The sequence below is a fragment of the Naegleria lovaniensis genome (assembly GCF_003324165.1).
Source record: "Naegleria lovaniensis strain ATCC 30569 chromosome Unknown tig002, whole genome shotgun sequence".
Lineage (NCBI taxonomy): Eukaryota > Heterolobosea > Eutetramitea > Acrasida > Naegleriidae > Naegleria > Naegleria lovaniensis.
The window spans coordinates 671,579-683,667 of NW_025407824.1; the positions used below are offsets into that span (position 1 = coordinate 671,579).

Genomic DNA, 12,089 nt, shown 5'->3' on the forward strand with positions numbered 1-12,089 from the left:
ATTTATGGACGTGGTGGTTTTGGTGGAACGGGAGGCTTTTTGGTTGGATCTGTTTCGAATCTCCAGTTGGAATCTGACAGAATGGGTTTGGTACTACCATTCAATGATGACGAGGCCTTGTTTGGTGAATGTTTAGGATTAAAATCATCAGCCACCGGATTTGTCTTTGGGTGAGGCAGCTTGGTATTTACACCGGCCCATTTTACATTCTTGTCATCTCTCTTGAGCAATTTAAGTTTGTTGCTCGTTGGAACAGACTCCACTTGTCCTGGAAAAATTATTTCAGTGTTAGAAAATTGGTCCAATTTTCGTTTTCTGTTCATTTGAGTATTGTTAAAAGTGTTGGGTGACATGAACACTTCAGATTCGTCATTGTCACTTAGTGATGAAGTATTTGGAGTGCTGTTTAAAGAGGAGGTCAACATGGAGGAATTCAAGAAAGGAGAAGGTGAAATAAAACTACTGTTGAGTAATCGAGAGGTTGACTTTTTGACTGGGGTTTGTTGTCTGTTCAAAATTTTAGATTTTGGAGAAAGTATTTGTTGTGATGGTTCGTTGGAAGCCATTCCTTGTCTGTTGTTGGATACTAGCTTTGGTACGGAAGGAGAGAGCATGGATAATTGAGCGAGAGATTTCTGTTCATGACGTATCACATTATTGGAGATTGGCTTGTGAGAAATAGGAGAAGGAGAAAACACGGAAAAGAATTTGGTTGTTTTTGGAGTGATGGTAGAAGGTAATGCAGGATGCTCTTCCGTGTGGTTGCTGGTGGCTGTTGTGAGATTTGTGGTCATTAATGGTCTGCTCAATCGCTTACTACTAGATGTTTGTTTTGGTGTTCCTATAAGGCTAATATTGGAAATATCAAATGGATCATTGAGTTGAATATTGCCTGTATGTTCTGCTGTCTCCAGTGATGAATCTTGTTCTTTTTCTGAAATGATCTCGTCCTGATTGTTGACGTTCGTTACATTTATCACATGATCTTTGGTTTCCTCAAAATCTTCTTTTGGAGGTTCTGCAGTGACATTATGTTCCAACTCCTCTTCCAATTTCCTATACTTTTCGTCATGCTCTTTCTGGAGAGCTTCTATGACTTCCGTTTCTTGATCTAGTTGGACCAACAGGTCATCTATTTGCTCTTTTTGAGACTTTTTAGAAATTACTTTTTCATCAATAATGTATAAAAGTTCCTCAGTTTGTTTCTTTTGTTTCTTGATTTCATAGTCCAATACTCGACACGTCTCATCGTCCAATAATGACTCGTTACTGTTTCTATCTTCCTCTTCGAATAAAGTTCTTTTTCGTTTTTTGTCAGAGGAATCTTCAATATCGGCTTTTTCACCATTTACACGTTCGCTGATATTTTCCATTTCTAAGAAAGTTGTCAAAATTTCGTCCACTTTTTTTGCAAATTTCGCTATGGACTGTTTCTTATTTGTTAATTGGTGTTGAATGTCCTTGGTTTGTGACCCAAACGAGTTGGAACACTTTTGTGTGAAATATTCTTTTCTTGTAATATTACCCAAGATAACTGCTTGTATGATTGGAAGTATATGCAATGCACGGTCACACTCCGATCTAGCTGTTTTGGATTTACAGAGAGCTTGAATAACGATGCTTGCGTCCGAATAAATAGTATCCTGAGAATTCTCAAGATTTTCTAGCGAGTTGGCTTGTACTGAGTACGAAAGACTCTCCTTTTCATTCTTGTAAGACCTAGTGCAAATAAATGAGCGAGCGATAGCCTGTATCACCAGAATATTGGAATATTGTCGTTTTACAAAATATCTGGCTTGTTTTCCTCTGGTGACAGATTGGATAGTGATGAGTTGGTCTCGCGTTCGCTTTTCTTGTTCTGATATTCGCTTCCTATTCAAAGCAACCGTGCATAATGATTGAATTACACACAATGCGGATGTTAATTTTTGCATTTCCACCCGTGCAAATTTTGCTCTAAATGTTGCTTGCATTATGGAAACGCTGCAGATTAGTTGTGATAAATTACGTCTTTGATGCTTTGCCACTACTGCAGATTGTACGACGAGAGCACTCCGGCTCATCGAGTCTATGTATTGTCTGCTGATGTGACTTCTGAAAAGTGCAGAAATAATTGTTGAGCTTTCATGAATCTTTCGTAGCTCTTCTTCCTGCAATCGCTTGTTCTCTAACTCTTGTGCTCTATCTTTTCGTCTTCTGTTCAAGTCTTTTCTAATAGAATAGCCAGCGAACAATGATTGAATAGTGATCATGGACATTACAAGACGAGTGTATATATTTCTCTCTTGAAACCCTCTATACATGGCTTGTTGCAAACTTGCGGCTGATGAAATTTGTTCTCTTCGTAACCTTAGCTTAGAGAACGAAATTCGAGCCAAAACTCTTCGACAATAGCTTTGTATTACTTCCAGGTGATGTAATTGGCTGAAGAAGTCTTGTTCACAAAGTTTTCTCATATAAATACTTTGGATTGTTAATGCCAAAAGCAACTTTGATGACTCATCGATAGCATTGCTGTCACTATTTATCTCTGAATTTGTCGTCTCGCCGGAAGACTTTTTAGGAGTAAATAATGAATCATCATCACGGTTTTCCAAGCTAATGTTTTCTTCATTATTACCATTATTTATAATACCATGATTGCTAAAATTATTTTCTATAGTTGGCTGAGCCTGTTGTTGTAATTCCTCATCATCACTTTCTATATTCTTTTTTCTTCTCCTCCGAGCTTTTACTGGTGTTTTTTGAATTGGCAATTTTTCATTGGTATCCATCAAATCCTCATCCACAGATGTTGATTGTTGTTGCGAATATGATGTTGTTGTTTCCTTCTTCTTTCTTTTTGGTCTGTCCTTTATAGGTGTCTTCGTTTTTGAGTCCGATGAAGCCTCTTGTGTTTTTTCTTCTTGATCCTCCTCATCACCATTCTCTTTCGCAGCTGCTTTGCTTCTTCGTGTTGAAACAGGCATTTTTGTTTCTTGATTCAAAATAAAAAATTATTATCATCATCTTGGAGAGAAATCCATCATGTGTATCATCGGAAAGAAGATTGAAAGACCAAGATGTTGCATCTGGACATCAGAAAGACGTTGCCATTACAATTAATGGTGTGTTTATGGACGAGCAGCAAAATTTGGAAATAGTCTCTCAGCGCCCGCCCAAGATGCAAACAACAATCACAAGGCTTCAAGCCTTTCCGCCATTTGCAACCTGTTGGATTGCTGGTTCCTATGAAAATATTCAAATTGAAAAAACATCATCTCTCTTTGGCATTGTTCGAGCTACAACAATACATTTCAACGACGATTATCAAGTACTTGACTTTACCAACTCGTGGTACAGTGCTTTAGTAACGGTTGCAATTGTAATTATATTTTGCAGATAGTAGTAATCCTCAATATTGAACAAGAATTATTTATTTGAAAAATGGGAAACAAACACTCTCAAGGAAAGAGGAATCATGGAGGAGAATATCTTAAAAGATCCTCAAGTCAAACTCCAAGAAGCATGTCCTCCAATCAGCATTCATTGGAAAAATCACGTCATTCCTCTTTGGCCAATTTAAAACAGCTATTGAGAGGAAATTCAAAAGAAAATTTGAAACAAGTGTTCAAGATGGCAGAGACCATGAATAATGATGCGACCATCGTTGTGACAGCCCATCCCATGACAACTTTTGGTGATTATGATTCTGGGAGGGATAAGAAAGTGCCTCAACAGAATGCCTGTTCCAATAATCATCACATTCCAGCTACGAGATCACGTTCTTCTGCTCTCATTAACGCAATTCTCATTAAGAAATTGGAAGAAGGCAAATATCAACAACCTCCAATCAAAAGTCCCGAAACTCCACATACTGAGACAGCCAGACAATTAATGTTTCATGATGTTGGACTATTTGGGTTTGATCCTCGTTCCCCAACCCCAGAAGTTGCAAGAACGCCAATCAAAAAACAAAGTGCAATTCTCACGGGAGACCTAGAGGCAAGAGAATTGAACAAATTTATGGAGTTGAGTGCCATTCCATTTGACGACGACCATTTAATGCTACACTCTCAAACTGCATTCACCCCAACGGAAAGTAACATGATATCATCAGGAAGAAGTATTATGGAAGATGATGGTGACGAACACAACGAATATGCACCTGCCAGTAAGGAAGACACTCCAAAATCCTCAAAAAGAGCTCCTTACGTGACCGATCTTTCGAGTGATGACTTGATCAACACCTTTGTCTTGCCATCGCCCATTCTTGCATTTGATCCTAATAAGCAACGTAAATTACAACCCAAAGACAACAAGGAAATCTATGACATACCCATTTTGAACATTGATACAAATATTGATATTACAGTCAAAGATCAGCTCACTGAAAAGCACCAAGAGACTGTAGTGGAGTCTAATGATGCACCATCTACACAAAGTGCACTAGATTTAGGACCAACAATTCCTACGGAGATTTGTATACTTCACAAAGAGGACGATTTTGAAATACTGCCACACGACCTCAACCGTATGGAACCAACGAAAGGTCAAATAACGGCCACAGCAACAACCATGAAAAAACTTCCTTCCCTTAAACCAGTGCCCTTTAATACCCCCCAACCATATAATGGAGGCTACATGTCACCCTCTCCCTTACATAGAGCAGCTGCCACTAATTCATCACCATTTGGTAGTCACACCGTCGGTCAAAGCTCAGAAGAAAGTGTTTCATCAAACTCGGATGCTTCAAGTAGTACAGTAAGTTCGGTGTATGCCACTCCAAAAACTCCAACCAGTAATGACAACAAGGAAAATTCAACCAAAGAAGACCCTATTTTCACAAACATGGCTGTCATTACAAATAACGGGGCCAAGTTTTTACCAAAGCCAACCAAAGAGGTGTCATCAAGAACAAATCATAGAGATCATGCAGCAGCAACAAAAGTCGCCACTAAAATCAATCAACATAGTTCCTCAAAAAAGGCTAACAAGAGTCCTTTGGGAGATATTTCCAACAAGTACAATAATTACATTAGATGATGAGTGACAAGTTCGAAGAGAATAAATGTTTTCAATGGTTGTCGCTGAGCTTTTCTAAATCAAGTAAATTTCGAAGGAAGTTTCAAACACCATATCGGTAATTGTTGGAATCTATCGTAAACAGTTTTTTGGCGCCACAAAACGTTGCTTTAAAAAAAAATATAGTCATAATGCTCAAACAAACGACGCAACAACAAGTTGGTTCGCATTGCTCGGTGTTTCAAGTGGAGCAACGTTTACCTCATAGATATCCCTATAAAGAGATACCGTTCAATGAAAGAGTTCAAAACGTCGTTTATGATTCATTCGGATATTTGGGTTTGCAACGAAATATTGACATGATCAAAGATAGCAAATTTTCTAATGAGGAACGAATTAAATCATTGAAACTTATATTCAACTCGTGTATTAACCCGGATATGAAAGCAAGAGCCATCACTCAATTTAAGATTGTAGATGCCTTACTATATCTTTTCGGAACAGATTTTCAAAATTCAATAGCCACCATATCGCATAGAATATTGCTCAATGAATGGGCAAGCAAAATTGTTCATTCCTTAGCTAGCATTTCAACTTTTAAAGAGGCCTTAAAACCGCTAATTTATCCTTTACTCACAGTGATCACTGGAGACATCATGAAGGGCTCCAGCACAAAGCTCAAGCACACCACCCACTATAGAGACAAAGTGGCAGCAGCTCAAGCTCTTCATCAGTTCAGTCTTTGTCATGCAGGATGTAAAGTTCTTCTCTCGTACGACATGGAGCGGAAAGATGACAACAAAATTTTGGACGTTCTTATTTACACTATGAGCAATTCCACCAGCGAGCTCTTAATCGAATATTGTGTCAAAACGGTTTCAAGTATGTGTGAGTTAAATCCAAACGCAAGAGACAAAGCAGCAAGTTTAAATGTTGTAAATTCGTTGAATACTTTGCTCGATATGTTTGAAATGTATCCAATCTCTCTGACAGCCAATGCGTGTCTACTAGTGTGGAACGTATCTTTGGATGGACAAGGAAAGCCATATTGTAAAGAGCTCATACCCAAACTAGGGCGTGTGATCGAGTACGCTCTGAAAAATGTTGATACCATTGACCTTGAGAATATTTCAGAGAATGATACTTTTGCCATTGACCTTTTAGCCTCACTACAATATTGTGTGGGTGCCATGTCGTCCATCTTGGTCTTTGAGGAGAGTAAAATTTTGCTGACCAAGAATGTACATTCAGAAGACAATAGAAGGCAAGAAATCAACTCAGTGACCTTACTGTGTAGGAGTTTGGTTGCTCTTCGAGACCGCAGCTCAATGCTTAATCAATTGGCTTTCAAACGTTATTGTGAGTATGGCTCTGCTATCGAGAGAAACATTCTATCCACGATAAAACTTGGAAGTGAGCTACCACGAGTTCGAGACTCATTCTCGAAAATACTAAAGCAACATACAGATAGTGAAAGCTCAAATCATTCATTATTCGATTTTGTGTACCGTGACGAGTCACACTTGTTTTATCCCACCTCATTATAAATTCTCCTTAAAGAATCTTGTCATTCTTTCATAATATTGTTCTGGTTCTGATAACATTAAGATGCAATGATCCTTACACTCTGAAAATGTATGTTTTTGTTCCTTACTGTTCACATCACCATAGTAGGTGGAAACTTTCAAATGATCAAGTTTTGAAGCTAACGCGCTGCATCTCTCTGAGTTTTGCATGGGCACCAGAATGTCAGATTTTGGATGATCAAAATGTATGGCTGCCTTGTCAAATGTTTCATGAGTTGTGTTACCATTCTCCGTGCTTTCTACTCTTGTTTTCCACAATCTAAATGCATCATTCAAAAATGGCGGATAACTATGGTGGGGATGATTAGGTTTCAACATTGATCCAACCATTTCGATGGCTGGCCACAATAAATATCTAGCAATTTTCATTCGTAATGAATCCAATTCCAACTTGTCATTGTGACCGACAAGATAACCCAACACTCGATACAGATTCGATTGCAATGTAAATTCAATATCACAAGCTGGGCTATCCAAGAACATGGCTCTAATAGAATCACTTGGATTTGATTTCAAATACGCAGTCATGATCGTTGCTCCTCCTTTTGACAATCCATATAATCCGACATGTTCATAGCCGTACTGTGATTTTACAAAATCAATAGCTCCTAACAAGTCTGCATACTCCAAACTTCCATAAGTACTATACGACTTGTTTGGAAGTATGATGCTTGGATATTCCTTGTCTGATTGGCCATGATTTCTATATTCAAACGTGAAAAAATCATATTCACCATTCGGGAAGGCATTCAGCATCATTTGAAGAGGAACCATGATGGTATAATGATTCAATCTCATTCTGAATCCATGAACCAAAATAATAACCTTTTTAGTGTTGCCAGTACTAGCTGCTGAACCATGTTTGATGATTCGATAAAAACGTCCATTAAGGTTCACCCGATACGGAATATCTGGCGTTACTCGACTCGTGAAGGACACATTTTTAATTTCAATTTGCTCTTGGTTGGTCGTGAGCTTGTGCGAGAGGGATTGTAAAAATTCACTATTCGCAATGGAATGTTTCCAATCACTGCAATTGATATAGGTCTGAACGTTGAAAATTGAATTTTCTCTTGATTTTAAATATCCTTCCGTGTAGAACTTGTCCGAGAGTGAGAACATGGCATGATACATGAAATGACCCAAAATCAAGTAGAAAGTAAAGAGAAGAAGAAGGATGAGAATGAGTGTATTCCGAATGCATGAGGATGATGATGAGAGGTGTTGTTGTTTTAATGAATTCGGATTAGAGGTATTGGGTGCTGATGAGGTCATGATGATGTTATTACAGATTAATAATGAAAATTGTGGACAAGTGAAAGTATGAGTACACAAGTATGGAACCCGACAAGTCAAGGATTGTGAATGAACAAAACAATTGTTGTTGGGATGACAGAAATTCACTCACACGCGTGTAGATTCTCTCAAGAATTTTATCAACGTATGAAGGACCTGAGGTGTTGTTTTGTTTGTGTTGAAAATTTCCTTCTTTTTCTCCGCTTGTCATCCAGTTCGATTGGCTTCAGTGATGAATACAACAATGCGTTTATTGCCAGCCACAGCATAGAATACAAATTCTTGATAAGGGATGCAAGTCATCTGGGAGAAGTCTCTCAATCAGAGGCTTCCTTGTCACCTTCTCCTCCTTCTTCATCGTCACCACCTTCTTCGTCATCATCATCGCCTCCAATTCTCAGTTCAATACTCACACCAACAGCATGATAGAGATAGGATGCAACAAAGCTGACAAGTGCTGCAATTAAAGCAGCTCTCAATACTGTTGGATAGTGATACTTCCAAAATGTTACCTTTCCATCGAGAGCAATTTCTAAAGCATCGATGAAATCCATGGTGTAACTGTCCATTTCAGCTTGAAGATGAGCAATTTCAGACAATAAAGAGTCACGTGTTTCTCTCAAATTCTCCAAATGAAATTCTTGTTGTTGGAGTCTGGAATTGAGAGATTGAACCACTTCTTCGCTTTTGGCATATTTAAACTCATTCTTAATGTGAGAAATCATCATTTCACAATGCAAAATATCGGATTCATTGGTTTCCTTCTTCATTTCCAGTGCATCAATTTGATATTGCAATCGATTGACCTTTTGATTAAACTGTCTTTCACAAATATCAAAATGATCCAACTCATCCTGAAGCCGATCAATTTGTCTTTTTATATTTGCTTGTTGAACATCATAGGAATAGTATGATTTCAATGATGCCAGTCTCTCTTCCAAATCCTTTCTGTATTTTTCATAGATATAATATGTTTTGCTGAAATGAAGTCTATTTACATTATTTGCCTCCACGTTCGGAACGCCTCCTGTGCTTCCGCTGTGATGAGCCAGCGAGGTATGAAAATTATGTAATTGTTGATGCCTCATCAAACAAAGAGTATTCGTTCCATCATGATTATGATTAAAAATGGTTTGATTCTTTGTAGTCAGTACTGAAAAAGCAGGACTGATCTTGTTGTGGCGATGAGCTACCGCTCGCGATGAAGAGCCAACCAACGAAAGAAGCCTTTGTGCCAAATGTGTGTTTCTCATTTTTTTAACTCAAAACAATTTCAAGAAGGAATCAGAAAAGATAGAATAAATATTATGTAAGGTAAAACAAATTGTCAGATACTGAAATTACGTACACATGGAGATCAAAATGAATCCACTCTCTGGAACCATCACTTTTCTCAATCTGCATTTCTTTTGCGTAATGTTTGACATTATGAAAAGGCATTGAAGGCTCTAGCCCAAATCAAGAATTTAAATTTCAACCACAAAAAAATTGAGAGATCCTTTCACTCTCGAAAAGTCGTTGCAGCAACTGGACACCTATTAATACAAGGAAGATCACCGAGTATTTGTTGAGTCCTCCATTCTCTCTCTTTCGACTCTATTGTGTGAAAATAATTATTAGATTTGATCACTCTGAAAATATTTGCATCTAGAGAGAGATCATCCAACTCTAAAGAACATGCTTGTGGTATTGTCACATTCCAATTTATCCAAAAGCCACTCCTATTGATTGATCACACACTCATGAAACATTCAAACACCCAAAAAAAGAAAAGTCACTCACAACAACCATCACGATCATCGTCCCTAACCTCTCAGAGCTGTACCACTATTTCTTCTAATACCAGTACTGCCACAGAAAAGTCTACTACCTCAAGAACAGCAGATCCAGACGATTCCTCATTCGTCGTCGCTCCTCTCTCTTCAAACCACAACATCAACAACAACGATCCAACATCCACGTGGATGATCAACAGCCCAAGCACAGCCAGTTCATCCCACAAATCGCAAGTAGTTGTTGAACTTTCAGGCCATAACCCTCATCCACAACATAGCTCTCATAATAATCATAACAATAATCATCATCATAATAGTTCTTCTCATCATCATTCAGCACAAGGTTCATCATCAAGGCTTAATTCCACCTCCAACAACAACCGAAAAAAATCAAAAAATTCTCAGAGTCGTCTTGTTGTTCCTTCAGCAGCACAGACGAATAATCCTTCTTCATCGGAACAAGAGAAACAACAGGAACGACCAGTGCAACAACGAAGAAATTCTAAAACAACAAAACTTGGAGGGGGTGGCTATCAACAACAACAACAACATCATTCTTCTGCATTAAATTCAAGCCATAAACAATTATTGCGGAGAGTTCAAACAAGGATTACAACTGAGGATTATTCTCAAGATATCAAGTACAGAGATTTAGAAACGAATGAACACTATGATTTGAAATTAAATATGAAAAGGACAGTGATTAATAATATGTTGGAGATTTCCACTGAGATGAATCGGAGAGCTCAATGTAAGTATACATATTGAGATTTAATATTTAATTTTTGTTTGTGGACAAATCATTATGGAACGCGTATCAAAACACGTCATGTTATCAAGACCTGATGAAATATATCGGATTTGAAATTGACAAGACGTGTTTTTATGACACGGAAGTTAAAAAAGGTTATGTCTTGCATGAACATATCGCTGAAGTGAAACATGAACTGTCTCAGAGTCAAGGAAAACGTGTACCAAAGGAAATGTTTGTACATTACCCAAATGACCCTAGTAGGTCAGTATCCATGTGTGACACAGACGGAATGTCAAAGTTGCTGGATCACATTTTACATTCCTATATATCCAATTACATGGTATGCCCAAAGTGCAAATCTGTTAAAACTACAAATCCAATCGTTGTTGATAATGATCAACAACAAAACATCTTAAACGAATTTAAGGAGAATTATAACGAAGAACTAACAGAGACTCAAGAACGTCAACTTATTGAACGATTGGATGATTTTACATTTTTCACAATTCAGTGTAGAGATTGTGGACACATTGAAAAGATTGAAAATGCAAACACCTCTGATCAATTTATTAAGCAAATATTTCAGTCGAGACAGAGAAATATGACCAAATCTCTCAAGCAACATCACTCCAATGAAAACATTTCACACCAATCGGAGCAAGTAGAACTCGGAACGAACACCGATTATTACCCACCAATGTATGGCTATCCACCAGATCAACGTCCTCATTATTATTACATTCCGCCTTATTATCCCACTTCAAATGTGCTTCCACAAACGACAACAGCAGATGTGTATCATCATCAAGGAAGTGGAGGATACTATCCACAATTTTATCCCAATTATTACCCTTATCCTTATTATGTACAACCTGTATATGCTATTGCTCAACATGCTCCATCATATATTAACAGTAACATGAGCTCTGTCAATGGTGCAAGTTCTTCCTCTAGTCATCAACCAAACACTTCAAGTTTTGGTGGAGGATCATCGTCGTTTAATAGCTCAGGATCGTCCTCTGGAACTATAGAATTTAACCCAAGTTACAAAGCTGCTGGAATAATTCCCTATTCCATACATGATGGAAAAGTATACTTTTTATTGGGAAAGGAAAATAGAGGAGGTAAAGGCGACATTACAGTTTCTAATGTGTCACCACCAACAACAGAGAAAGAAAGTCCATACAACGTTGCCAAGAAACTTCTTACATGGTCTGAATTCGGTGGAAAACGTGAGAAATTCGATCCTAGTCCTTTGCACACGGCTTCAAGAGAGTTTCTTGAAGAAACAAGAGGATTATTTGGAGATGTTCTTGAAAAACTTGCTTCATTTCAAGGAAAATACTTTGCCAATGGAAAGTATTACGTGTACATGATCGAGTTACCATTTATTGATCTTGAAGAAGACTTTGCAAACTCGACACTTGTAGACAATGATCATTCCAGAACCGAAAAAGCAAGACTCTCATGGATTGATGCAGACAATTTGATACACAGACTTTATGTTCACTCATCAAAGTATTATCATGAAAATGGTCTTCTTAAAGTTTCAGTGAATGGCTCGGACCATGATGAATTCTTGCATCCGTTTGCCTTGGCTTTGTTTCGGTTTATGAAAACAGAAGTATTGGCTATCATGGAAAAAGCTAAAATGCAAAGCAAGCAATGAAGAAG

At 37.9% G+C, this 12,089-nt stretch overlaps 6 protein-coding genes across 6 annotated transcripts; 3 read left to right on the forward strand and 3 right to left on the reverse strand.

Annotated features, from left to right (window-relative positions):
• Positions 1 to 2: 2 nt before the first annotated feature.
• C9374_007105 (uncharacterized protein) lies at positions 3 to 2,969 on the reverse strand (the record flags this gene model as incomplete). The annotated part of the gene is made up of 1 exon (XM_044697040.1): positions 3 to 2,969. The coding sequence occupies one exon, from the start codon at positions 2,967 to 2,969 to the stop codon at positions 3 to 5; it is 2,967 nt and encodes a 988-aa protein (XP_044555468.1).
• A 457-nt stretch (positions 2,970 to 3,426) lies between these two features.
• On the forward strand, positions 3,427 to 5,025 carry C9374_007106 (uncharacterized protein; the record flags this gene model as incomplete). Its single annotated transcript, XM_044697041.1, has 1 exon — positions 3,427 to 5,025. One exon carries the CDS (start codon positions 3,427 to 3,429, stop codon positions 5,023 to 5,025), a length of 1,599 nt encoding a protein of 532 aa, XP_044555469.1.
• A 170-nt stretch (positions 5,026 to 5,195) lies between these two features.
• C9374_007107 (uncharacterized protein) lies at positions 5,196 to 6,459 on the forward strand (the record flags this gene model as incomplete). The annotated part of the gene is made up of 2 exons (XM_044697042.1): positions 5,196 to 6,363; positions 6,419 to 6,459. The coding sequence occupies 2 exons, from the start codon at positions 5,196 to 5,198 to the stop codon at positions 6,457 to 6,459; spliced, it is 1,209 nt and encodes a 402-aa protein (XP_044555470.1).
• An 86-nt stretch (positions 6,460 to 6,545) lies between these two features.
• Positions 6,546 to 7,865, reverse strand: C9374_007108 (uncharacterized protein; the record flags this gene model as incomplete). Its single annotated transcript, XM_044697043.1, has 1 exon — positions 6,546 to 7,865. The coding sequence occupies one exon, from the start codon at positions 7,863 to 7,865 to the stop codon at positions 6,546 to 6,548; it is 1,320 nt and encodes a 439-aa protein (XP_044555471.1).
• Positions 7,866 to 8,203: 338 nt separating this feature from the next.
• C9374_007109 (uncharacterized protein) lies at positions 8,204 to 9,139 on the reverse strand (the record flags this gene model as incomplete). The annotated part of the gene is made up of 1 exon (XM_044697044.1): positions 8,204 to 9,139. One exon carries the CDS (start codon positions 9,137 to 9,139, stop codon positions 8,204 to 8,206), a length of 936 nt encoding a protein of 311 aa, XP_044555472.1.
• Positions 9,140 to 9,628: 489 nt separating this feature from the next.
• On the forward strand, positions 9,629 to 12,084 carry C9374_007110 (uncharacterized protein; the record flags this gene model as incomplete). The annotated part of the gene is made up of 2 exons (XM_044697046.1): positions 9,629 to 10,412; positions 10,502 to 12,084. 2 exons carry the CDS (start codon positions 9,629 to 9,631, stop codon positions 12,082 to 12,084), a joined length of 2,367 nt encoding a protein of 788 aa, XP_044555473.1.
• Positions 12,085 to 12,089: the final 5 nt, after the last annotated feature.